The sequence below is a fragment of the Oncorhynchus mykiss genome, chromosome 30, assembly GCF_013265735.2.
Source record: "Oncorhynchus mykiss isolate Arlee chromosome 30, USDA_OmykA_1.1, whole genome shotgun sequence".
Lineage (NCBI taxonomy): Eukaryota > Metazoa > Chordata > Actinopteri > Salmoniformes > Salmonidae > Oncorhynchus > Oncorhynchus mykiss.
The window spans coordinates 27032271-27059414 of record NC_050570.1 but is presented as its reverse complement, the minus strand read 5'-3'; the positions used below and the strand labels follow the sequence as shown (position 1 = coordinate 27059414).

Genomic DNA, 27144 nt, shown 5'->3' with positions numbered 1-27144 from the left:
TTAGTGCAGAAAGGTTCAATGCAGATAGTTAAATAGTCCAGGTAGCTGTTTTAGTTAACTATTTAACTAACTATTTAGCTGTCTTATCGCTTGGGGGTAGAAGCTGTTCTGGGTTCTGTTGGTTCCAGACTTGGTGCATCGGTACTGCTTGCCGTGCTGTAGCAGAGAGAACAGTTTATGACTTGTGTGGCTGGAGTAAATTACCATTTCTAGGGCCTTCCTTTGACACCGCCTGGTATACAGGTCCTAGATGGCAGGGAGCTCGGCCCCAGTGATGTACTGGGCCGTACGCACTACCCCCTGCGCCTTGCGGTCAGATGCCAAGCAGTTGCCATACCAAGCAGTGATGCCGCCAGTCAAGATGCTCTCAATTCTGAGCTGTATAACTTTGAGGATCTGAGGGTCCAAGCCAAATCTTTTCAGCCTCCTGAGGGAGAAGAGGCATTGTCGTGCCCTCTTCACAACTGTGTTGATGTGTGTGGACCATGATAGATCCTTAGTGATGTGGACACCGAGGAACTTGAAGCTCTCGACCCCTCCAACTACAGCCACGTCAATATGAATGGGGGCGTGCTCGGCCCTCTGTTTCCTGTAGTCCACTCCACGATCAGCTCCTTTGTCTTGCTGACGTTGAGGGAGAGGTTGTTGTCCTGGCACTACACTGCCAGGTCTCTGATCTTCTCCCTACAGGCTGTCTTATCATCGTCAATGATCAGGCCAACCATTGTCGTGCCGTCAGCAAACTTAATGATAGTGTTGAAGTAGTACGTGGCAACGCAGTTGTGGGTGAACAGGGAATACAGGAGGGGACTAACCACGCACCCGAGGGGCACCCGCGGTGAGGGGCAGCATGGCAGATGTTTTGTTGCCTAACCTCATCACCCGGGTGCGGCTCATCAGGAAGTCCCGGATCCAGATGCAGAGGGAGGTGTTCAGTCCCAGGGAGCTTAACTTAGTGATGAGCTTGGAGGGTACTATGGTGTTGAACGCTGAGCTGTAGTCAATTAACATCTCTCACATAGGTGTTCCTTTTGTCCAGGTGGGAAAGGCCGGTGTGGAGTACAATAGAGACTGCGCCATCTGTGGATCTATTGGGGCGGTATGTGAATTGGAGTGGGTCTAGGGTTTCTGGGATGATAGTATTGATGTGAGCCAATGACCAGCCTTTCAAAGCATTTCATGGCTACAGATGTGAGTGCTACAGGGCGATAGTAATTTAGACATGTTACCTTGGTGTTCTTGGGCACAGGGACTATGGTGGTCTGCTTGAAACATGTAGGTATTACAGACTGGGTCAGGTTTTGAAAATGTCAGTGTGTGTTACCTAGCTGCAGTGTTCGTAGCCGTAGACAAGAGACCAGTGGAGACAGGAGTGTGTGTGTGTTACCTAACTGCTGTGTCCACAGCTGTAGACAGGTGACCAGTAGAGAGAGTGTGTTGTAGAGACAGTGTGTGTGTTACCTAGCTGCTGTGTCCATAGCTATAGACTGGTGACCAGTAGAGACAAGGTGTGTGTGTGTGTGTGTGTTACCTAGCTGCTGTGTTCGTAGCTGTAGACAGGTGACCAGTAGAGACAGGGTGTGTGTTACCTAGCTGCTGTGTTCGTAGCTGTAGACAGGTGACCAGTAGAGACAGGGTGTGTGTTACCTAGCTGCTGTGTTCGTAGCTGTAGACAGGTGACCAGTAGTGACAGGGTGTGTGTTACCTAGCTGCTGTGTTCGTAGCTGTAGACAGGTGACCAGTAGTGACAGGGTGTGTGTTACCTAGCTGCTGTGTTCGTAGCTGTAGACAGGTGACCAGTAGTGACAGGGTGTGTGTTACCTAGCTGCTGTGTTCGTAGCTGTAGACAGGTGACCTGTAGTGACAGGGTGTGTGTGTGTGTGTGTGTTACCTAGCTGCTGTGTTCGTAGCTGTAGACAGGTGACCAGTAGTGACAGGGTGTGTGTGTGTGTGTGTTACCTAGCTGCTGTGTTCGTAGCTGTAGACAGGTGACTAGTAGAGACAGGGTGTGTGTGTGTGTGTGTTACCTAGCTGCTGTGTTCGTAGCTGTAGACAGGTGACTAGTAGAGACAGGGTGTGTGTGTGTGTGTGTTACCTAGCTGCTGTGTTCGTAGCTATAGACAGGTGACCAGTAGAGACAGGGTGTGTGTTACCTAGCTGCTGTGTTCGTAGCTGTAGACAGGTGACCAGTAGTGACAGGGTGTGTGTTACCTAGCTGCTGTGTTCGTAGCTGTAGACAGGTGACCAGTAGAGACAGGGTGTGTGTTACCTAGCTGCTGTGTTCGTAGCTGTAGACAGGTGACCAGTAGTGACAGGGTGTGTGTGTGTGTGTGTGTGTTACCTAGCTGCTGTGTTCGTAGCTGTAGACAGGTGACCAGTAGAGACAGGGTGTGTGTGTGTGTGTGTTACCTAGCTGCTGTGTTCGTAGCTGTAGACAGGTGACCAGTAGAGACAGGGTGTGTGTGTGTGTGTGTGTGTGTTACCTAGCTGCTGTGTTCGTAGCTGTAGACAGGTGACCAGTAGAGACAGGGTGTGTGTGTGTGTGTGTTACCTAGCTGCTGTGTTCGTAGCTGTAGACAGGTGACCAGTAGAAACAGGGTGTGTGTGTGTTACCTAGCTGCTGTGTTCGTAGCTGTAGACAGGTGACCAGTAGTGACAGGGTGTGTGTTACCTAGCTGCTGTGTTCGTAGCTGTAGACAGGTGACCTGTAGTGACAGGGTGTGTGTGTGTGTGTGTTACCTAGCTGCTGTGTTCGTAGCTGTAGACAGGTGACCAGTAGTGACAGGGTGTGTGTGTGTGTGTGTTACCTAGCTGCTGTGTTCGTAGCTGTAGACAGGTGACCAGTAGAGACAGGGTGTGTGTGTGTTACCTAGCTGCTGTGTTCGTAGCTGTAGACAGGTGACTAGTAGAGACAGGGTGTGTGTGTGTGTGTGTGTTACCTAGCTGCTGTGTTCGTAGCTGTAGACAGGTGACCAGTAGAGACAGGGTGTGTGTGTGTGTGTGTGTTACCTAGCTGCTGTGTTCGTAGCTGTAGACAGGTGACTAGTAGAGACAGGGTGTGTGTGTGTGTGTGTTACCTAGCTGCTGTGTTCGTAGCTGTAGACAGGTGACTAGTAGAGATAGGGTGTGTGTGTGTGTGTGTTACCTAGCTGCTGTGTTCGTAGCTGTAGACAGGTGACTAGTAGAGACAGGGTGTGTGTGTGTTACCTAGCTGCTGTGTTCGTAGCTGTAGACAGGTGACCAGTAGTGACAGGGTGTGTGTTACCTAGCTGCTGTGTTCGTAGCTGTAGACAGGTGACCAGTAGTGACAGGGTGTGTGTTACCTAGCTGCTGTGTTCGTAGCTGTAGACAGGTGACCAGTAGAGACAGGGTGTGTGTTACCTAGCTGCTGTGTTCGTAGCTGTAGACAGGTGACCAGTAGTGACAGGGTGTGTGTTACCTAGCTGCTGTGTTCGTAGCTGTAGACAGGTGACCAGTAGTGACAGGGTGTGTGTTACCTAGCTGCTGTGTTCGTAGCTGTAGACAGGTGACCAGTAGAGACAGGGTGTGTGTTACCTAGCTGCTGTGTTCGTAGCTGTAGACAGGTGACCAGTAGAGACAGGGTGTGTGTTACCTAGCTGCTGTGTTCGTAGCTGTAGACAGGTGACCAGTAGTGACAGGGTGTGTGTTACCTAGCTGCTGTGTTCGTAGCTGTAGACAGGTGACCAGTAGTGACAGGGTGTGTGTTACCTAGCTGCTGTGTTCGTAGCTGTAGACAGGTGACCAGTAGAGACAGGGTGTGTGTTACCTAGCTGCTGTGTTCGTAGCTGTAGACAGGTGACCAGTAGTGACAGGGTGTGTGTTACCTAGCTGCTGTGTTCGTAGCTGTAGACAGGTGACCAGTAGAGACAGGGTGTGTGTTACCTAGCTGCTGTGTTCGTAGCTGTAGACAGGTGACCAGTAGTGACAGGGTGTGTGTTACCTAGCTGCTGTGTTCGTAGCTGTAGACAGGTGACCAGTAGAGACAGGGTGTGTGTTACCTAGCTGCTGTGTTCGTAGCTGTAGACAGGTGACCAGTAGTGACAGGGTGTGTGTTACCTAGCTGCTGTGTTCGTAGCTGTAGACAGGTGACCAGTAGAGACAGGGTGTGTGTTACCTAGCTGCTGTGTTCGTAGCTGTAGACAGGTGACCAGTAGTGACAGGGCCTCTCTAGCGATGATGCAGTCTTTAATAGAAACACTCTGCTGCTTCACACATATCCCAGCATGCAACGCTGTGGGCGGCGCCTCGCCCTCACTGCTGGAGCTGCAGTTACTTCCTGTCGAGAGAGAGAGAGAGAGAGAGAAGTAAAAAGAGAGGAGAGAGAGAGAGAAATCCTCAGTATAAGGCCAAAGAATGAGAAGAGCGTAACAGAATCCATTTCATTGCTCACAATTCAGGCTGATGTGTATGTTGTTAAATGTGTGTCAATATATTCCACCAGTGCCTTGTATGTGTGTGTCTCACCAGTGCTGCTGACACGGGTGCGGACCCCAAGTGGGAGGAGCGAGCTGTGCTCAGGTCTGATTGGCTGTGGACTGCCGACGAGGTCCAATCGGCCAGCGGCTGCTGCCCATGTCAGACGCATGAAGCACGCCAACGTCGAGGTGAAGTCCCCCACCTCCATCGTCTATGGAGAAGAGACATGGTTAGAGGTGTGTGTAAGATGTGTGTGTATTAGTTGCATGTTTGTGTTAGGTATGCATTAGTGTGTGTGTGTGTACCTGTATAGCCACGCGTGCAGCAGGGATGATCTCCTCTACTCTGATGGAGGAGCGTTCAGACAGAGACATCTGTCTATAGGAGCTCTTCTCTGGCGTTCCACACAGCGACAGCTGTCTCCCCGGTCGCCCCGCATTACGGAACGGCCGACTAGACAGCGTGTCGCCCTCTCGGATGACATCATCATCCAGCAACGACGGCATACTTTGGCCAACCAAAAGGAACCTGCAGGGGAAAGAAAGATCCAATCAAATTCAACCTCTCTAACAACTTATCTAAACGTGTGTGTGTGCAGTGGTAGGTTGTCGTTATAGGCGACATGGACAGCCACCCAGGGCGGCACGGGGCGCCCACACATTTGCGCGATCGTTTTTCTATCGCTCATTTGCACGTCACGTCAATGATATCATGTCACCGTGTGGGACTGTGGGTCAATTAACCTTGTCGGAGTGGGCGCCCTGATTCTAGTTGCCTGGGAAGGTCTCCCACTCAGAAGTACGAGATGGGGAGGGGGGTGGGAGTAGGTTGACCAGAAGTCTCCCCCACTGGAAGCCCGAGGTAGGGGGAGCGGGGAAATCTATCAAATAGCGCACCTCTAAGGTTGTACAGTACTAATGCAATTAGTACAATCAGTCACACTATGAAATGCTACCAAATAACCTACAATTCATTCATAATACTGTGAATATATAGTTTCACTGACATATTGTTGCTTTTCTTTCTGGTTTGTGTGAAATCATTAAGAATAATATAAAACCAGTCTGCACACCACCAAGGTGAACTGGTTTAGTCTCGACTCTTGGTTGACAGTGTTGGGGGATGGGTAATGTATTGATGCTCGAGTGCCAAATCAACACAAATGTTTCTATTTGTCTTTGTTACTTATTTTTGATATTTATGAGTTATTTTTGTATATATTTTATATAGTTTTAAATGTTATGAATATTTATTTGTGTTGTTCCAAATGTCTGAATAAAAATGACAGTGCAGAATGGTGGGTGGGGGTTCGCCCAGGGAGCTATACAAGCTAGAACCGCCACTGTGTGTGTACCTGGCCAGTTGTAGACAGATGGAGTAGACTCCCTGTCTGGTCTCATAGTCCACCTCAGAGGGAATAGAGTCTCGCTGCATCACGTTCACCACCAAACTGAGACCTCCAGCTTTCAGGAAGTTCTCACAGAAAGACTTGACACTGGTCTTAGCCATCTCATCATCTGAGGTTGGCATCAACTTAGAACTCAACACCTTGAGAAAGGAGAAGAAAGAGGTCACAGAACGAAGTGTGTGAAGTGTGTCCGTGCACAAATGTGTGGGTGTGTACAGGAGTGTGTGTGTACCTCTAGGTTGTAGAGGACTCTGAAGGTGGACATCCCGGGAGCAGAGGATCTGAAGAGTGATTCCAAGATGGAGGCAGCACTGGGCTGGTGCTGCTGCTTAGAACCCAGAGACGGAGACCGAGAGCCTGACCCCTGACCCAGGGTGAACAGCGTCTTCTACAGCAGACACACACAGGAAACGCATACATGCTATCACCCTCGCTCTGGTCAGAGGGGTTTAACTGTCCTCATCATTTCAACCCAAACACAAACTAACCCACCGGGCCTGATGGTTGCTAGTACAGGGTTAGATTATGATAGTACTGAAGGGTTAGTAGCTATAGAACTAGTTAATGCAAATGTACCTGGTGACTCCATACACTGGACTCTTTGGGAACAAAGTTATCTAGAGCATCCTGAACCTCTGGGTCTGTTGGGATCAGCAGCAGCAGCTTACGCACACGAAGCGTTGTCCTGGAACACACACACAAACAGAACGTCATACATTCAGGTCCAGGTCCTTGAAGGATCTGTGTGTGTTCGTGCACAACTCACCGGGGTTCGTCCAGGTTGGCCAGCTGGTAGAGCATCTCAAACACGTTGCACACCAACGCCATGACAACACCTGGAAGGGACTTCTCCTACAAACACACCGTTAGCACATAATCAGACACAAACATGAACTCAATGTGTTCGTATACACATGTCAGTGAGTGATTGTGTGTGGTTTACCTGTTCCATAGCGTAGGCTGAGTTGAAGACCGCAGAGCTGGAGGAGGAGGCGGAGGCGGAGGATTCAGAGCTGCCACCTGAGGGTGTCCCTGTGCCAGAGCTCTTTACTGTCAGAGACTGCTCATCACTGAACCCCAGCTGGGACAGCAGCTTCTGGTCCCGGTTCATTGTCAACTACAGAGCAAGAGAGAGAGTTACACAAAACACACAGATACAGTGCCTTGCGAAAGTATTCGGCCCCCTTGAACTTTGCGACCTTTTGCCACATTTCAGGCTTCAAACAAAGATATAAAACTGTATTTTTTTTTGTGAAGAATCAACAACAAGTGGGACACAATCATGAAGTGGAACGACATTTATTGGATATTTCAAACTTTTTTAACAAATCAAAAACTGAAAAATTGGGCGTGCAAAATTATTCAGCCCCCTTAAGTTAATACTTTGTAGCGCCACCTTTTGCTGCGATTACAGCTGTAAGTCGCTTGGGGTATGTCTCTATCAGTTTTGCACATCGAGAGACTGAAATTTTTCCCCATTCCTCCTTGCAAAACAGCTCGAGCTCAGTGAGGTTGGATGGAGAGCATTTGTGAACAGCAGTTTTCAGTTCTTTCCACAGATTCTCGATTGGATTCAGGTCTGGACTTTGACTTGGCCATTCTAACACCTGGATATGTTCATTTTTGAACCATTCCATTGTAGATTTTGCTTTATGTTTTGGATCATTGTCTTGTTGGAAGACAAATCTCCGTCCCAGTCTCAGGTCTTTTGCAGACTCCATCAGGTTTTCTTCCAGAATGGTCCTGTATTTGGCTCCATCCATCTTCCCATCAATTTTAACCATCTTCCCTGTCCCTGCTGAAGAAAAGCAGGCCCAAACCATGATGCTGCCACCACCATGTTTGACAGTGGGGATGGTGTGTTCAGCTGTGTTGCTTTTACACCAAACATAACGTTTTGCATTGTTGCCAAAAAGTTCAATTTTGGTTTCATCTGACCAGAGCACCTTCTTCCACATGTTTGGTGTGTCTCCCAGGTGGCTTGTGGCAAACTTTAAACGACACTTTTTATGGATATCTTTAAGAAATGGCTTTCTTCTTGCCACTCTTCCATAAAGGCCAGATTTGTGCAATATACGACTGATTGTTGTCCTATGGACAGAGTCTCCCACCTCAGCTGTAGATCTCTGCAGTTCATCCAGAGTGATCATGGGCCTCTTGGCTGCATCTCTGATCAGTCTTCTCCTTGTATGAGCTGAAAGTTTAGAGGGACGGCCAGATCTTGGTAGATTTGCAGTGGTCTGATACTCCTTCCATTTCAATATTATCGCTTGCACAGCGCTCCTTGGGATGTTTAAAGCTTGGGAAATCTTTTTGTATCCAAATCCAGATTTAAACTTCTTCACAACAGTATCTCGGACCAGCCTGGTGTGTTCCTTGTTCTTCATGATGCTCTCTGCGCTTTTAACGGACCTCTGAGACTATCACAGTGCAGGTGCATTTATACGGAGACTTGATTACACACAGGTGGATTGTATTTATCATCATTAGTCATTTAGGTCAACGTTGGATCATTCAGAGATCCTCACTGAACTTCTGGAGAGAGTTTGCTGCACTGAAAGTAAAGGGGCTGAATAATTTTGCACGCCAAATTTTTCAGTTTTGGATTTGTTAAAAAAGTTTGAAATATCCAATAAATGTCGTTCCACTTCATGATTGTGTCCCACTTGTTGTTGATTCTTCACAAAAAAATACAGTTTTATATCTTTATGTTTGAAGCCTGAAATGTGGCAAAAGGTTGCAAAGTTCAAGGGGGCCGAATACTTTCGCAAGGCACTGTACATATGATACACAGTCACACACTTCCATCCTTTGGCTTACTACGCTGTCACACACACTGTTCAGTCAACAAGACACACAAATAACACACACACACTCACCACGCTGTCATTGGCAAAGATTTGGACATTGTCGACTGGACAGCTGAGGTGCTCGGCGATCTTCCATCGGATGCTGCCTACAGTTTCATTACTGTGGGCCTCCAGGGTGAAGGTGTCTTTGGTGGACTCATAGGTGACGTGTAGAGAGACAGGGTGGCCGTTGAAGGACGCTCCGTGAGGTAGAATGGTACGAGGCACAGAGTACAGATCCTACACACACACAGTCATTTTTCTATCTTTCCATGTCACGCTCTCATCCCCCAAATTGAAATGTTTATAACGAAATATAGGTGAAAGTAGTCTAACGTTTAAACAAAAATGATAAATGCCATGTTACATATTTTGGTCAGTGTGAGGTCTTACCTCGATAGTGATGACGTAACGCTCAGCCAATAGCAGCAGCCTCTCAATGATAACCAGTTTGGTGGACCTGGAAGGTGATTGGACCGACGTAGCAACAGTTGGCATGGCGGTGGCCGTCAGCATCTTGGTTGCCCTGGTAACAGCATGAGTCAACGTGGGGCCTCCTAGAGCTGAACTGGCTGCCTCCAGTCGTTTGTAACAATCAGCAATGAACTTCTTGTGTAAAGACACAGAATCCTACAGAGACACACAGCGGGGACCGAGAGACTGAAAAACAGCTTCTATCTCAAGGCCATCAGACTGTTAAACAGCCATCACTAACATTGAGTGGCTGCTGCCAACATACTGACGACAAATCTCTAGCCACTTCAATAATGGAAAAATTGATGTAGTAAATGTATCACTAGTCACTTTAAACTATGCCACTTTATATCATGTTTACATACATTACTCATCTCAGTATATATACTGTACTCTATACCATCTACCGCATCTTGCCTATACCGTTCGGCCATCTCTCATCCATATATTTATATGTACATATTCTTATTCATTCCTTTACACTTGTGTGTATAAGGTAGTTGTTGTGAAATTGTTAGATTACTTGTTAGATATTACTGCACGGTCGGAACTAGACGCACAAGCATTTCGCTACACTCGCATTAACATCTGCTAACCATGTGTATGTGACAAATAAAATTTGATTTCAGAGTCAATAGCAGAGATGGTAACCATGACCCCCACACACACACACACACACAGGTTTGGGTACTAACGGACTGCATGTAACAGGGATTATGTAATCGGATTACAAAAATGAAGTAACTATCAGCACAGATTGCTTAAAATAAATATGGCGTAATCAAATTAGTTATTTTCTTAAAAACAACGTATTACTTCATCTAATATCAAGATGTTTGCTGCAATAGAAATTGCAGGTTTTTGCGAGCTGTGCTGAGTGTAAGTCACCTTTTAGTGGAAATGGATACTTCTCCTTTCTGTTCGAATCTATTTAAAATCTCCAAAACTGCCAAATTACTTTCCTTGGTTGTCTCTACAGAAAAACCAAAAAACATCAGACCCCCGCTTTACTGAGAACTAAATCATCCCCCATTTCATCAGGATCTTTCTGTCAAAAGGACACTTTAGATTAGTTAACACAGCTCCATCCTGTTTGTTCACTTCCTAAGCCCTGGGATGACACACACGACAGCTGCTTGCACAGCTAACCCTCTAGTTTCAGTGGAAACTACACTGAAATATACCTGTCAGCTTTGGCAGACAGATCTATGTGTTTTTGCAAACTGAGAATAGTCTACATTCAGATTATTTGCACAATTGATCATCCAACTCATGAAATAATCAGATCTCTTGGATCCGTTACATATGTTTACTTTATGGTTATGTTAAAGGTGGGCCAGACATTCAAACGATCATTTCCTCTTTTACTGAGCACTATCTGCTTGGTGGCTGGGTGCAGTAGGCCTAGAACTGCACAATCAAAGAACAAGAGTTGGGTCTGCTTTCCCTACAACTTGACAGTGAAGCAGACTTTTTAGCAGTGGTGCCATTTCATCAAGAAGATGCAACAGGCATCTGAGCCAGCAATTGCCCAAAGATGCTGGTGAGCTGGGTGGGCAAGAGGGAGATAGGTGGGCAGAGAGGTCACTCATCAGTCTGCAGCATAAACTGATGTGGCAGATGCTGGCTAACCAAGTAATCCAAAAGTAATCAGATTGCGTAACTCATTCCAATGGGTTATATTACTAATTACTTTTACTGTCATGTAATCTCTAATCAGTAAAAGATGACCTTTCTCAAGTAATCCTTCATCAAACCCTGCACACACACACACACACCTTCTTCATCTTTGGGTTGAGGTTGGTGTAGCTGTAGGTGATGATGAGCTGGATGGCCTCGTTAGCGATCTCCTCGTCAGGCGTTTCCATGGCGATGCGCCAGATAAAGTCCATCCCAGACAGGTCCAGCCGCTCCACACACTACACACACAGGACCGAAATGATAAAAGGGTTGGGGTGTTTAGGTCCCACAGGTGCATTAATCCTAACGGTCAGGCTAGTGTTAGCCTCATACACGGAATAAATTGACAGAAACTGGTCAGATTGTTGGAGTCCATAAATGACTTTCCAGCTCTGAAAATATGTCTCAATACTGGAGATGAACGACTGTCTAGACATATCATGAACCAGATGATTTAATAAAAAGAGGTCGTTTCACCATGTCAGTGCCTTTTGAGATGTGTAAATTGGTGAAGAAAATTGATTTAGCCTAATTTTAACATTGTTATATAGAGCACATACATGTTCAACTGAAATGCTTTTTAAAATTAAAAGTAAATAAAAAGACTATAGCAGTGGTTCCAAAACTTTTCTAATAGTCCTGTACACCTTCAAACATTCAGCTGCGTACCCCCTCTAGCCACAGGGTCAGTGCACTCTCAAATGTTTTTTTTTTGTTGCCATCATTGTAAGCCTGCCACACACACTATACGATATATATGTTAAACATAAGAATGAGTGAATTTGTCACAACCAGGCTCGTGGAAAGTGACAAAGAGCTCTTATAGGACCAGGACACAATTAATAATAAATAATTGTGCACTTTATTTAGCCATCTTACATATAAAACCTTATTTGTTAGACAAACATTGTGAATAACTCACCGCAGGTTAATGAGAATGGTGTGCTTGAAAGGATGCTCATAACTCTGCAATGTTGGGTTGTAGAGTCTGTCTTAAATCATTTTCCACACACAGTCTGTGCCTGTATTTACTTGTCATGCTTGTAAGGGCCAAGAATCCACACTCACGTAGGTATATGGTTGCAGTGTCTTAACAGCATAATTTGCTAAAGCAAGAAACTCTGAGCGCAGCCCAATCCAGAAATCTGGCAATGGTTTCTGATTGAATTCAATTTTCACAGAACCGCTTGTTGCAATTTCGATGAGGCTGTCTTGTTCAGATATCGATAAGTTGCCTGGAGGCAGGGCATGAAAGGGATAACGAATCCAGTTGTTTGTGTCGTCTGTTTCGGGAAAGTATCTGCGTAATTGCGCACCCAGCTCGCTCAGGTGCTTCGCTATATCACATTTGACATTGTCCGTAAGCTTCAGTTAATTTGCACACAAACAAATCATACAAATGATGGAAAGACCTGTGTGATGTCCTTGTTAATGCAGACAGAAAAGAGCTCCAACTTCTTAATCATAGCCTCAATTTTGTCCCTGCACATTAAATATAGTTGCAGAGAGTCCCTGTAATCCTAGATTCAGATCATTCAGGCGAGAAAAAAACATCACCCAGATAGGCCAGTCGTGTGAGAAACTCATTGTCATGCAAGTGGTCAGACAAGTAAAAATGTTGGTCAGCGAAGAAAACTTTGAGCTCACGTGTCAATACTTTGCCCCTTGATAACCAGCACACTTCTTCTGTATGTTGTCAAAGCGTAAAATCGTCGCTGCCCATATCATTGCATAATGCAGAAAATACACGAGAGTTCAGGGGCCTTGCTTTAACAAAGTTAACCATTTTCACTGTAGTGTCCAAAACATCTTTCAAGCTGTCAGGCATTCCCTTGGCAGCAAGAGCCTCTCGGTGGATGCTGCAGTGTACCCAAGTGGTGTCGGGATCAAATGCTTGCAGGCGCGTTAACCCTCCACTATGTCTCCCTGTCATGGCTTTTGCGCCATCAGTACAGATACAACACATCTTGACCACCAAAGTCCATTTGATGTCACAAAGCTGTCCAGTACTTTAAAAAATATCCTCTCATGTTGTTCTGGTTTCCAGAGGATGTCTTCCTTAATTGACCCCCCATAAACGTAATGGACATATACCAGTAGCTGGGCCAGGCCTGCCACATTGTCACGTGTGCGCCCTCCCCAGCCTCTAGGTCACCGGGCTGCTCGTTATGGCGCACACCTGTCACCATCGTTAAGCGCATCATTGCATTCTGACACTGACCTGGACTCCATCCACTCCTTGATTACCTGCCCTAAAAATGTCACTCCCTTTGGTTCCTTCCTCAGCAGTCATTGTTTCAGTTTGTCTGTGCGTTGTTCTCGTTTCTTGTTTTGTATTATTTATTTATTAAAAACACTCACTCCCTGAACTTGCTTCCCGACTCCCAGCACACGTTACACACGTCTGTTGACTCATCCAGCTGTAAAGCATATAATAATTCACTGGCCTGTATGCGAAGCAGTAATTGTTTCAAAACATCTCCTGCCATGTCACTGATGCGTCGTGAAACAATGTTGTTTGATGGAGATATTGTCTGTATAGTTTTTTTGGCCTTTTCCCCCAGCATTGTCCCAGCCATATTCGCGGTAGCAGGAAGAATTAAGTCCTCCACAATAGTATGGGGCTTGCCTGTCCTAGCCACTCGGTAGCTCACCATATACGACACTTCTAGACCCTTCTTATTAATGGTATCTGTTGCTTTTATACGTCTTACTACTCGAAAGTCATCTTTATTCTCGCTCAAAAAACTCCCGTGGCTTATTTTTCAAATTGTCATGTTTTGTTTCTAAATGTCTGCGCAAGAGTGAAGGTTTCCTGCGAGAGAGTAACGGTTAATGTGATTGGATGTTAATTATTTGACTAGGCTACCTGTATTTGACGTTGTATTACTTCGCTGAACACTAGATGGTTTCATTTTATTTTTGGCAGTGAAACGAGGCTACTCAGGCGAGAGAGAAAAAAACGCACCCAAATGTATAGTCCCATTGGAACATATAAATGTACTGTTTGAAAATGAGAAAAACTTTTTTTTTTTTTTTTTTTTAAATGTGAATCACATTTTTATTTGGCGTACCCCCGACGGCATTGCACGTATTCCCAGTTTGGGTATACCAGGACTATAGTAAGTATTATTAATGCCTATTAAAGGTGCACAATGCAGATATCGCTCTGCCATTTCCTGGGTTCTAAAATTCTAGTAGTTTGCTTAATTTCAGTTAGTGACAAAACAAGCAAGTATAGTGTAGAGATTCATTTGTACCATCTAAACAGCTGTGAAAAATATTGTCCATAACCAAAATACTGCATTTTCAGCTGTTTGAAGCTGGTGTACAAAACCCAAAGTAAAAAAAAAAAGAAAGCTAAAAATGAAACTTTTGACAGATCTTTAACTCAAATTTCTATGTCAATTTTGTCGGGTCGCCCCAAAAGTTATATATTGCCACTTTAAGTGCCAAATAAAGTCAGATTTGACCATAACAGGTCTAATGATTTCATCTTAAAATCCACACATTATTTTATGACAGAAGGAATGGAAGCTTGTTTTGTGCAACAGGCAAATGAATGCAAGCAAAAAAATAAATTTGTAAAACATTTCTAGCCTGTCTATATATGGTTAACCAGGTTGATGTGTTATCCTCAACCAACTCAGTTGTCCACTACAAAACACTTTATTCACATTCAAAGACAGATTTATTGAATTGTGGTCTATATTAAAAAAGGGCACTTATCTGAATATAACAGGCTTTTAAAATTCTACATTGGAGCACAATTTCAAATTAAAATATCAAATGGACGCATAAGGCACTCATTTCGTGTAATGACCTAAAAAGGGCAGTGTGTAGACAAATATAACTATACTTATGGGAACCAAAACAAATGCAACCAACTGGGGCCATTTTGGCGATCCTCATAAGGAAAAAGGCTATTTCTAGAATTAGGGTTAGGATTAAGTTTTGGGGTTAATCTTAGGGTAAGGGTTAGGGAAAATAGGATTTTGAATGGGAATCAATTGTGTCCCCACAATGTTAGTAAAACAAGACTGTGCGTGCGTGTACTGACTCACCAGTTGAGTCCCCTGGCGTTTCAAGCGATGGTCACACAGGTTGACGTTCTCAAAAAAGGTCTTGAACAGATTGAAGCCTGAAAAATCCCAAATAAAACCCTGGTTAAAGCCACTATGTAAGATCTACATGCAGTGCATTCGGAAAGTATTCAGACCCTTTGACTTTTTCCACATTTTGTTACGTTACAACCTTATTGTAAAATGGATTTCATTATTGGTTGTCCTCAATCTACACACAATAATGACAAAGCAAAAACTGTTTTAAAGAAATGTTTGTAAACATAAGTATTCAGACCCTTTAAAATCAGTACTTTATTGAAGAACCTTTGGCAGAGATTACAGCCTTGAGTCTTCTCAAACCTGTATTTAGGGAGTTTCTCCCATACTTCTTCGCAGATCCTCTCAAGCTCTGTCAGATTGGATGGGGAGTGTCGCTGCACAGCTATTTTCAGGTCTCTCCAGATATGTTTGATCGGATCTTCAGACTTGTCCCAAAGCCACTCCTGCACTGTCTTGACTGTGTTCTTAGGGTCATTGTCCTGTTGGAAGGTGAACCTTCGCCCCAGTCGGAGGTCATGAGCACTTTGGAGCAGTTTTTTTTCTTTTCTCCGCTCATCTGACTAGTCTCCCAGTCCCTGCTGCTGAAAAACATCCCCACAGAAATCTCAGCCACCACACTTCACCGTAGGGGTGCTGCCAGGTTTCCTCCAGACCTGACGCTTGGCATTCAAGCGTTGGCAAACTCCAAGTGAGCGGTCATGTTCCTTTTACTGAAGAGTAGCTTCCGTCTGGCCACTCTACCATAAATGTCTGATTGGTGGAGTGCTGCAGAGATGGTTGTCCTTCTGGATAGTTCTCCCATCTCCATAGAGGAACTCTTGAGCTCTTGGTCACTTCCTTGACCAAGGCCCTTCTCCCCCGATTGCTCAGTTAGGCCGGGCGGCCAGCTCTAGGAAGAGTCTCAGTGGTTCCAAACTTCTTCCATTTAAGAATGATGGAGGCCACTGGGCTCTTTTGGACCTTCAATGCTGCAGACATTTTTTGGTGCCCTTCCCCAGATCTGTGCCTCGACACAATCCTGTCTTGGAGATCTACGGACAATTAATTAGACCTCATGGCTTGGTTTCTGCTCTGACATGCACTGTCAACTGTGGGACCTGATTTAGACAGGATGCACCTGAGCTCAATTTGGAGTCTACTAGCAAAGGGTCTGAATACTTACGCAAATAAGGTTCCGTGTTTTATTTGTAATAAATATGCAAACATTTCAAAAAAAAAAAACAGTTTTTGCTTTGTCATTATGGGGTATTGTGTGTAGATTGATGAGGAAAATTGTTAATTTAATCAATTTTAGAATTTTAGAATTGATTAAACAAAACTTGGAAAAGTGAAGGGGTCTGAATACTCCAAATGCACTTTATGTCAATGAGTGTGCTGCTATCCAAAATGTTTAAAAAAGATACATTGTGTGTGTATCTCACCATTCATAGTAATCTCGTAGGGCTCCAGTTTGAGGATCTTCTCTTTAAAGAGCTGCTGCTGAACATCACTCTCCAGATCATGCTGGCCCTTAGTGAACCACTCAAAACACATCTACACACACAGGTAAAGTCAGAGTGGTGGAAAAAGTACACAAATGTCATAGTTGAGTACAAGTAAAGATACCTTAACAGAAAATGACTTAAGTAAAAGTCACCCAGTAAAATCCTACTAGAGTAAAGGTAAAAAAAGTATTTTGTTTTAAATATACTTATGTATCAAAAGTAAATGTAATTCCTAAAATATACTTTAGTATCAAAGTAGATATAATTTCTAATTCCTTATATTAGGCAAACCAAACAGCATGAGTTCTTTGTATTATTATTATTTTTAAATTCACACACACACACACACACACACACACACACACACACACACACACACACACTATGTAACATGTGTAGGTACCTCTCTGTCCAGCTCGCAGACTTCGGGCCCAGAGACCAGGCAATCCCATAGTTCTTTGGCTCTGTTCCAGACCAGGTAGAGGCTGGCCTCCTGGAGGAAGAAGGCCAGGAACCTCAGATGGCCGTCTAGATACTGAGGAGGAAGAAAGAGTCAGAGGCTTGCATGTACTTCAAACCACAATCATCACTGTTCCGTTTAACTCTAAGGCTTCATGCCACAATGATTACCACCCTGAAGCACTCACTTCTGTAATCATTAAGTTCTTTGAGAGGCTGGTTATGGCACACATTAACGGCACCATCCTAGCCACTCAAATTTGCATACCACCCCAACAATCTCAATTGGTCTCCACACTACCCTCACCCACTGATATAAGAAGAATACCTGTGTGAGAATGCTGTTCATTGACTACAGCTCAGCATTCAACACCATTATCCCTACACGCTTGTCACCAAGATTAGGACTCTGGGTCTGAACACCTCCCTCTGCAACTGGATCCTGGAATTCCTGACGGGCCGACCCGTGATGGTGAGGGTAGGCAACATCACCTCCACCAGGCTGACCCTTAACAGAGGGGCCCCACAGGGATGTGTGCTTAGTCACCTTCTGTACTCCTTGTTCACCCACGACTGTGTGGTCACGCACGACTCCAACGACAACGAGTCAGCCTACAGGGTGAAGGTCAGAGCAAGAATCTCTCCCTCAACGTCAGCAAGTCCAAGGAGCTGATCGTGGACTAGAGAAAACTGGGGGCATGGACGCCCCCATCCACATCGACGGAGTGGCAGTGGAGCAGGTAGACAACTTCAAGTTCCTCGTTGCCGAAACCACTAAAGACTTAAAATGGTCCAAATACACACATACACAGTCTTGAAGACGCAACAGTGCCTCTTCCCCCTCAGGAGGTTGAAAAAGTTTGGAGTGGGCCCTCAAATCCTTAAAAACGATCTACAGCTGTACCATTGAGAACATATTGACTGGCTGCATCACTGCTTGGAATGGCAACAGCACCGCCCTCGATCGCATAGCGCTACAGAGGGTTGTGCGGACAGCCCAGTACATCACTGGGACCGAGCTCCCTAGCCATCCAGGACCTCTATATCGGTGTGAAAAGAAGGCCCGGAAAATCATCAAAGACCACAACCACCCAAGCCATAGACTATTTTCTCTGTTGCCGCACAGCAAGAGGTACCGTTGGATCAAGTCTCACAACAACGGGCTCTTGAACAGCTTCTATCCCCAAGCAATACAACTGATAAATAGCTAACAAAATGGCTAAACGGACAGAGTTTACCTTTATTGACGTTTTCTTTTATATTTGTCTCTATGCACACTCACAGGGCCCTACACACAAACATTCACTCCATCATTTGCTCATTCACATATACTATGCATATACATTTATACTGACTCTACAGACGCACTCACATGCAAGCTGCTGCTACTACTCCGTTTCTTATATCCTTTTGCCTAGTCCCCTTACCCCTGTACATATCTACCTCCTTCACTCCAGTATCACTGCACATGTAAATATGGTATTGGATCTGAATTTTTAAATATTTCCTTTCTACAGTATGCTTACTTAATTAAAAGTGTATTTCATATTTATTATTTCTTGTGTGCTTTTTTCTAGTAATACATTGTTTTTGATTATTGCATTGTTTGGTTTAGAACTTGCAAGAAAGGCCTTTGGCTGTACTTGTGACATTAAAATGTCAAAATCTCAGGAGGTCAAAATCCTCAGTCCATCATCTCAACTAGGGCCAGGACGATACGAGTATGGTGATATTTAGTATCGTGACAAGGAAACAAAACACGAAAGCGGATTCAACGTCTTTAGAAAAACAGCCCTGATGTTGGAAACAAACATTATGTTGTCATCCAGTCACATATTTTCCAAGCTATATCACACTATATTTTACATACAGCAGATTTGTTTTTATTTTTTACATTTTTGCTCCCCAATTTCATGATTACGATCTTGTCTCATCGCTGCAAATTCCCAACGGGCCTGGAAGAGGTGAAGGTCGAGTCATGCGTCCTACGAAACATGACCCACCGAGCCACACTTCTTAACACTCGCTCACTTAACCCAGAAGCCAGCTACACCAATGTGTGGAGGAAACACCATTCAACTGACAACTGAAGTCAGCCTGTAGGCGCCCGGCCCGCCACAAGGATTCACTAGAGCACGATAAGCCAAGTAAAGCCCGCCGGAAAACCCTCCCCTAACCCGGACGACGCTGGGCAAATTTTGCCATTCATGGCCGGATCGAACCCCAGGCTGTAGTGACACTGCAACACTGCGAATCAGTGCCTTAGAACACTGCGCCACTCAGGAGGACATACAGATTTTTTTTTAAGGACCAAAGAGTTGTCTGCTTGGTGTTCTTTTTTGCCATGGAAAAAAATATTGCAATACTGGTATCGTCACAGCCCTAATCTCAGCCACGAACTCCTACCAAAGCTCTACATTCATCAACCCATCAAAGCAAATCACACACAGACAAGCAGACACGCTGCGGTACCTCCTGGTAGGTGTATCGTCCATCTACGAGTGTGTGTCCGGCCAGTCCATTGCTCCCAGCTGCAGACACAGCCAGTCGATGACAGACCACCAAAGATCCTGTGATCAATTTGACGATCTCAAAGTTCTTCTTCAAGTCCTGGATGATGCTCTGCTGGGGAAGCACATGTGCTATGAAGATGTGTCTGTTAATTTTAAAATGTGTCAAGTAATGTGTTCATGTACTTTTAATGCTGTCAACTGCTGCCATCTTGGATAAGGTCTCTCTTGCAGGGGTAATGTGTGTGTGTGTGTGTGTGTGTGTGTGTGTGTACCTTGTCCTGTTTCTGGTAGGTCTGTTTGATGAAGGAACGTGTGATCTCATGGAGCTGCCGCAGAGCTGGAACCACCCAGACCGCTTGGGGGCTGCCCTGCTGTGAAGACTACACACACATACTAGATGAGCAGTACCGTCAGATTCCTTCAGCTCATCCAATCACATGACACAGAACACCAGAGGCCCCCCCACACACACACACACACACACCTTACACCTTGATGCCCAAACACAAACCTTATCCAATCAATACCTCACCCCTTGACTTATACACCTGGACTTCCCCCAACACACACACACGCCGTATAACCTCAAATGAAGACTGGCCCATTCCACATAAAATTAGACACCTGATGTAGTACTGAAACAGCTCATGTTACCCTGCGTCCTTAACCAAGTGGGAAGGTGGAATTTACCACATACACCTAAAATCCACTTGAATGCCCCTCCAACTGGTAATTACTAGTGGGAAACTCGTCTATCATCCATGAGCTCCGACTTCTCCACATGCTGACCTCTGACAACTAAGGAAATTCTCTCAATAACAGCATTTTGGGCAGTTAAATGCAACAACAAAAGCAATCTATAAATATGGTTATTGAACCCTATAATTTGTTTACAAGCATGACAACCACTTTTAGTTAATGGTTGACGCAGCTTGTTGGCCATTAGCCAATCTGTGTTTCTCAACGAGTTCAAAGCACGTGAACGCATCCAACTGGTATTTACGAGTTCACAACTTGTAATTTCCACTTTCCCACTTAGTTATGAACGCAGCATTAAAATCAAGTCTAGCAATCCTTCAGTGACCAATCAAATCCCCCCGTGATCCAGCACTCCTCCAGAATTGGTTGGTGTGTAGCATTGAGAAGATTGTAGGTGAATGCTGACTGGTCAGTAGAGTTGGAAGTGGAGGGGCTTCTCTTACTTTGGCCAATGAGTTTTCTTTGGCTTTCTTCTTGCCCCAGGAGCCAGTAAGAAACGAGCTCTGAATGTCGCTGGTTTTACCCTCCTCCTCAGTCTGAGTCTACAAACATAAACTGGCTTATTCAGGGCGTGTGCGTGTGTGTAAAAAAACGTACATTGATATTCAAAGGCTGTGAGTGACAAAGCGCTTCAACCTACAGAGAAACAGAAAGTGTGTGTGTTTCTCACCTTCTTGATGTCTTCTATACATTTGATGATGTAGCAGCGTTTGACAGTCTCCTTCACAGCGTACGCGTCAGTGAGGATGGCCAGGTGTTCCTCAGACGCCTGCTGTACCAGGGAGGTGGGCAGGGTTGGCAGGTGGGCTAACTCCCACAGCACCTCCAGCACCTTCCCCGTGGTAGCCTCAGAGCGGGCCTCTCTACCGATCCTCCCAATCAGACTGAGCAGCTTCTGCCTCACACGGTCACTCTCTACCTCCCAGCTCTGGAACACACACAAAACATATTCAGGGCCTAAAATGTACTTTTTGTTCCACCAGCTATGGTGGCAGGTAGATGAAAGAAGAAAAAAAATCTACCAGCCACTCAGATTTTTTTTACCAGCCAAAATATGTTTGTTATAATTACATTTAAAAAAATAAACCACGCTTTGTAATTTTTCTAAACCAAGAAATGTATTAGAAAGAAGTAAATGTGGTAATATTGCTCAATTTCATTTCATTTTTTTCAGTCTTTTACCCAGAATATTGTATTTCTTTGTGATTAGCAGCTATGAAACAAAACAGCAGAAATAGTTAGAAAACTCACACATATGCTCATAGTTGACTTCTGACTCTTATTTTTATTAACAAATGGGAAGGAAATGCTTGCAGTGTAGAGCCTGCAAATCGACCACCCCCCAACGTGGCTGGTGAAATAGACATTCTTAACCGCCAATAGCTAAATCTACCAGCACTTGCCTGAGCATAAAATTAACACACACAGACGTTCCTAAGCACACATACAGACCTTCTGTATAAGGACAAACAAGTGGCTGAGCTGGTCTAAGTTGAACTTGACGGCAGCTGCAGCCATGATGGTGTGGATGTTCTCAATCACCGTGGACGACTGTCCTGCCTGTATCATCCAGATCTTGGAGAGCTCGTCCAGAGACAGTTTACTGCCCAGCAATTCAATGATGCCTTTTATTCGATCACAATACTGGGCCTGGTCTATGTTACCTAGAACACACACACTTCTATTACTGCTTTCTCTTACCTGGAATCACATGTCAAGATAGATAAAAGTACAAATATGTTGTTCCAGTGCTAACATTAACATTGTCTTTACCCTCCAGTGCTATTGAGAGGACAGAGTTTTCCACCAGCCAGTCCAGCAGTCTGTCTGTGTCAATGGCATTCTTCACCGTCTTAGACACAGTACTCTCCTCAATCAGCTTAGTCACCTAGACACGCATAAACACATTTCATACCGTTTATAGCAAGAAGCATCCACATGGACAATAGCATAACAATAAGGAGAGCGACACCAGTTTGTCTTGGCCCCGCTAACTTCGGCAAAGGCTTCCTGTTTTACATCTAACCTTTCATCGTGTAACCCCTGACCTCTCACCTCTTTGAGGGAGTTCATCTTGGTAGAGAAGTGAGGAGTCTTCAGCATGCGTAGCAGAGTGTCCAAGCGCAGGTCGTCCACCACAGTGACCAGGGTGGTCTGGAACCTCATACACAGCAGCTTTATGGCCGACAGCAGTTCTGGGATGCTCACCAGCCTCTACAGGACGGACGGTAACAATCATCATCTGATGCGGTGTTCATAGGAAACTCTGTGCAGTCTGACTGTTCGCTTCAGACTTTAAGCGCTGAATGAACGGTTTTAGACGTTGGACACTGATATTTATAACATTTACGGGAGCATCCCAAGGTCTGTAGAGCAGAGTCTTGCGGGTAAACAAGGTAGGGGGTATTGTGGTACCTTGTCTTTCAGGTCCTTCTCCTCCAGGTTCTGAACATAGGTGATCATCTTATGGATAACAGGATCCAACATGGGCTACAAGCAAACACACATTATTATTAGTCTCATGAAGTAATCATCATGCTGAGGATGTACCATATGTTGCGTGTGTGTTAGAGGGAAATGTCTTACCTGCACCAGGCTGGAGTTGAGGTATTCTGCACACACAGATAGAGGCTGGACCAGAGCAGACACACACTGCAGAGAGACAGACAGTTGCATACACACAGTCTAAAAAATAAAATGTTAAATGGTTGTCTCCCAAGGGTGAGGAGGTGGGGGGGGGCTTGAGAAGCTACAGTCTCCAGTGCAAGAGAGAGATTAACATGCTAATGGTGGAGAAGGTCTTTGCTGTGAAAGGGATCAATGTGTGCATTGTTCCGGTTAGAATCCTCAAAAGGAAGGACTCACACAAGGAGATCTAAGAGTAGCCACACAAGTACGCATGTGTGTCCTTACCCCAATCTCTATCTCCTGTGTATTGAGTTTAGCCTGGATAGCAGTGAACCCTCCCATCTCTCCAAACTAGAGAGAGCAAGAAGGGAAAGGACATTGAGAGAAGAGACAGAAATACAACAGTCACTTCACTGAATAGAGAGAGACACAGACAAAAATGAACGGCAATTCGACTGTAACGGAGCTGTATGACTACTTTGAAGAATTTACATAGTAAAAAGGTTTACATACATTTACTGGAAAAACTGCAGATGCTAAATTTGGTAAAATAATTGAGGTAAAATCCACTTTTTCGAGCTGAAAGATGATGGCCAGAGCTTACTCATGATGTTGCACAACGATTTAAGTCAATAAGTCATCGTTTTAGTCAAAGTATGATACTGTATTTTTATCCAAACTGTGCACTCCGTGTAAATCCACATGAATGCAGTATCTTTTCCTATGACATAGACATTGTTGTCAGCCTACGTTTTGTTTCAGGACTGCGTTTTATTTTAACGTTACCACCCACCAGCATGGCATTGTATATTAATCAGAAACAGCTGCAATTTTATTCCTCTTCACGACTGAACTGATCCAAACAGACTTGTGTTCACTGAGCCATGGAGCAAAATAAAATAAGGGGTGCAAATTAGTTTTTTAACAGAAAATTATCAGATTCCTTTAGATCATTTGCAAATGTTCACTGATTTGTTAGCAGGTCTGTATAAAAAAAAATATATACACACACAGACACACACCACACACAGTGGCCAGTCACCCCGTTCACGAAAATGGTTCGCTCCTACAGAGAGTGAGTCACGTGGCTGTGGCTAGCTAGAAAAGCAGGCAGACAGGCGTCGAGGCATTCATTTACTGTTTGATTGAACGTTAGAATGAGCAAAACGAGTGACCTAAGCGACTGAGCGTGGTATGACCATCGGTGCCAGGCACGTCAGCTCCGGCGTTGGCTTTTCACTCAGGACAGTGTCTGCGGTTTACTGGAAATGCTGCGACAAACAAAAAATATCCAGTCAGTGGCAATCCTGTGGGCGAAAACAACTCGTTGATGAGGGGTCGAAGGAGAATTGCAAGAATCATACAAGCTAACAGGCAGGCCACAAACAGACAAAAACAGCACAGTACAACAGTGGTATGCAGAACAGCATCTCGGAACACACAACTCGTTGGTCCTCGTCACAGATGGGCTATTGCAGCAGGTGACCACACTGGGTTCCACTCCTATCAGCCAAAAACAAGAAGAAGCAGGCATGCGATCACCAACACTGGACAATTGAGGAGTGGAAAAACTTCAGGCTGGTCTGACGAATCCCGGTTTCTGTTGCGTCATGCTGATGGCAGAGTCAGGATTTGGCGTAAGAGTCCATGGCCCCATCCTGCCTGGCGTCAATGGTACAGGCTGGTGGTGTAATGGTGTGGGGAATGTTTTCCTGGCACACGTTATGTCCCTTGATACCAATTGAGCAACATTTCCATCCCCCGAAGAATTCACGCTGTTCTGGACGCAAAGGGGGATCCGACCCAGCACTAGATGGGTGTACCTAATAAACTAGCCACTGAGTGGCTAGTGACCCCTTTATAAATGGTATTATTGTGTGATGTGATAGCATTTTGAAAAAAAAAGCATCAGTATCAAATAAACATGTTATCCATAATAAAAACAAAAAAGCTATGATAGGAAACAGTGGGTGAGATCAAATCTTCTGGAGACCTTCAAATGTTCAGGAAATAATTTCCTAGACAGATTTGCCTGGTAGTTAGCAGATTTAGCCTTAGACAGCAGGGTAGACTTATCTGTGGAAAACAGTTCCTCTGGCAATCATAGATGCCTTCTTGGTAACGAGGGCACTCGGCATGTCTGTACTGAGGGAGGCTCTGTACTGGGTTTTGTTCTTGGAAACGAGACTGAATATTCATTCACAGTCTGCATTGCTGGGGATGTTGGTGGAATATGACCAATATGCCCAGCATCACAGCCAAAAGGTGGGAGTAGACCAGGCAGCCCCCCCTTTTCATTGTGCCGATTTCTCTCCAGGCCTGATCCATGCAGTCCTCCAGACTCTGCTCAAAGGTTGTTGCCGGAGAGTCTAAACTCATCTTCCACAAAATCAACAGAGGCTCCCTCAGGAATAATGCAGGGAAAGCGTGCCATGCAAAAGTTGAGGGATGAGAACTAGGCAGTCTGCCTGTTGGCAATGTCAGCGACCACTGCATGCTGGAGGAGCATATCACCAAATGGAAATTTCAGCAACATGTAGTCAACTGCAGAAGAAAATAAGTTTCTGACATCTGCATAGAAGGTCTTCAGATCCAACTTGTCTTGGCCACCAAGTATAGTCTCTATAGTAGAGGTACACTTGTCACCTCTCAAACAGGGCCAGCTCACAAGTATTGGCTTTTTAGACAGGGTTCCTAATCAACATTGAAAACATAAAAACAAAATGATCGCATCAACACAGACCGCAAACAGGCTACACAAAGCTTAAGCAGGCTGTGTTTCAGCCTATATAAAGGGGCCGTATTGGATTTCTTTACAGCGCATACATCATTTCAGATGTTCTAAATTGATAAAATCTCAAATCTAGTGCAACGGTATTTTAGAAGCATTGCCTCTATAGCTAATACCGGACACTCATCCATTCTTCATCGCTCACTCTTCTAAACTCCCCACTCCATTTAATGCAAAGATGTTTATATTTATTTTGGATTATACTTTTTGTGACGTGGATCAGAATGACAGTTACAGTCTGTAAGGTTGCATGATCTTCGTAAATGTTACGTGGGAAATACAACTAAAGGGACGCAGAATTAAAATGTATATCACAATCGCACAAATGCGACCAGTTATTTTTCGTATTTGCATTTCATTTCTTTCACTAGCAAATGCGAGTGAACTGCTGGCACTTTAGAGCCCACTGAATGTCCATCTTATGTTCGCTAACGTTAGCTTGAAATAATTAGTGTTTACCTTTGCACAACACACGGAGTCGAAAAGGGATTTGTCCATGTGTTTACGGACAGCTGACAGTCAGCAAACTCAGCATCACAACAAACAGGAGGGGCAGACAGGTAGCTACGTCCAATAATAATGTATTGATCTGCATGTCCGTTGACATGCAGCTCGAGAATCAGGATGTTAGATTCACTTTTTTATTCAAATTGAGAATCAGGATGTCAGATTAACTTTTTTATTAAAATTGAGAATCAGGATGTTAGATTCACTTTTTTATTAAAATTGAGAATCAGGATGTTAGATTCACTTTTTTATTAAAATTGAGAATCAGGATGTTAGATTCACTTTTTTATTAAAATTGAGAATCAGGATGTTAGATTCACTTTTTTATTAAAATTGAGAATCAGGATGTTAGATTCACTTTTTTATTAAAATTGAGAATCAGGATGTCAGATTAACTTTTTTATTAAAATTGAGAATCAGGATGTTAGATTCACTTTTTTATTAAAATTGAGAATCAGGATGTTAGATTCACTTTTTTATTAAAATTGAGAATCAGGATGTTAGATTCACTTTTTTATTAAAATTGAGAATCAGGATGTTAGATTTACTTTTTTATTAAAATTGAGAATCAGGATGTTAGATTTACTTTTTTATTAAAATTGAGAATCAGGATGTTAGATGTACTTTTTTATTAAAATTGAGAATCAGGATGTTAGATTAACTTTTTTATTAAAATTGAGAATCAGGATGTTAGATTCACTTTTTTATTAAAATTGAGAATCAGGATGTTAGATTTACTTTTTTATTAAAATTGAGAATCAGGATGTTAGATTTACTTTTTTATTAAAATTGAGAATCAGGATGTTAGATGTACTTTTTTATTAAAATTGAGAATCAGGATGTTAGATTAACTTTTTTATTAAAATTGAGAATCAGGATGTTAGATTCACTTTTTTATTAAAATTGAGAATCAGGATGTTAGATTCACTTTTTTATTAAAATTGAGAATCAGGATGTTAGATTCACTTTTTTATTAAAATTGAGAATCAGGATGTTAGATTCACTTTTTTATTAAAATTGAGAATCAGGAT

General features: G+C 44.0%; 1 protein-coding gene across 6 annotated transcripts in view; it reads right to left on the bottom strand.

Annotated features, from left to right (window-relative positions):
• usp24 (ubiquitin specific peptidase 24) overlaps positions 1-27144 on the bottom strand; it is a 52807-nt gene that overhangs the window by 17330 nt on the left and 8333 nt on the right. For 2 of the 6 annotated variants that reach the window (XM_036969176.1, XM_036969178.1), the window contains exons 7-30: positions 23101-23166; positions 22774-22839; positions 22603-22677; positions 22243-22401; positions 21961-22075; positions 21640-21851; positions 20858-21115; positions 20631-20729; positions 19701-19808; positions 19388-19540; positions 16860-16991; positions 16394-16505; positions 14913-14989; positions 10947-11087; positions 9088-9324; positions 8725-8934; positions 6789-6962; positions 6612-6697; positions 6422-6530; positions 6078-6233; positions 5792-5985; positions 4743-4965; positions 4486-4648; positions 4136-4297 (exon numbers count right to left, since the gene is read on the bottom strand). In XM_036969176.1, coding sequence (XP_036825071.1) covers positions 4136-4297; positions 4486-4648; positions 4743-4965; positions 5792-5985; positions 6078-6233; positions 6422-6530; positions 6612-6697; positions 6789-6962; positions 8725-8934; positions 9088-9324; positions 10947-11087; positions 14913-14989; positions 16394-16505; positions 16860-16991; positions 19388-19540; positions 19701-19808; positions 20631-20729; positions 20858-21115; positions 21640-21851; positions 21961-22075; positions 22243-22401; positions 22603-22677; positions 22774-22839; positions 23101-23166 — 3487 coding nt within the window. The remainder of the gene's footprint in view (positions 1-4135; positions 4298-4485; positions 4649-4742; positions 4966-5791; positions 5986-6077; positions 6234-6421; positions 6531-6611; positions 6698-6788; positions 6963-8724; positions 8935-9087; positions 9325-10946; positions 11088-14912; positions 14990-16393; positions 16506-16859; positions 16992-19387; positions 19541-19700; positions 19809-20630; positions 20730-20857; positions 21116-21639; positions 21852-21960; positions 22076-22242; positions 22402-22602; positions 22678-22773; positions 22840-23100; positions 23167-27144) is intronic. The other 4 variants (XM_036969177.1, XM_036969181.1, XM_036969179.1 and 1 more) reach the window with 3 other exon arrangements.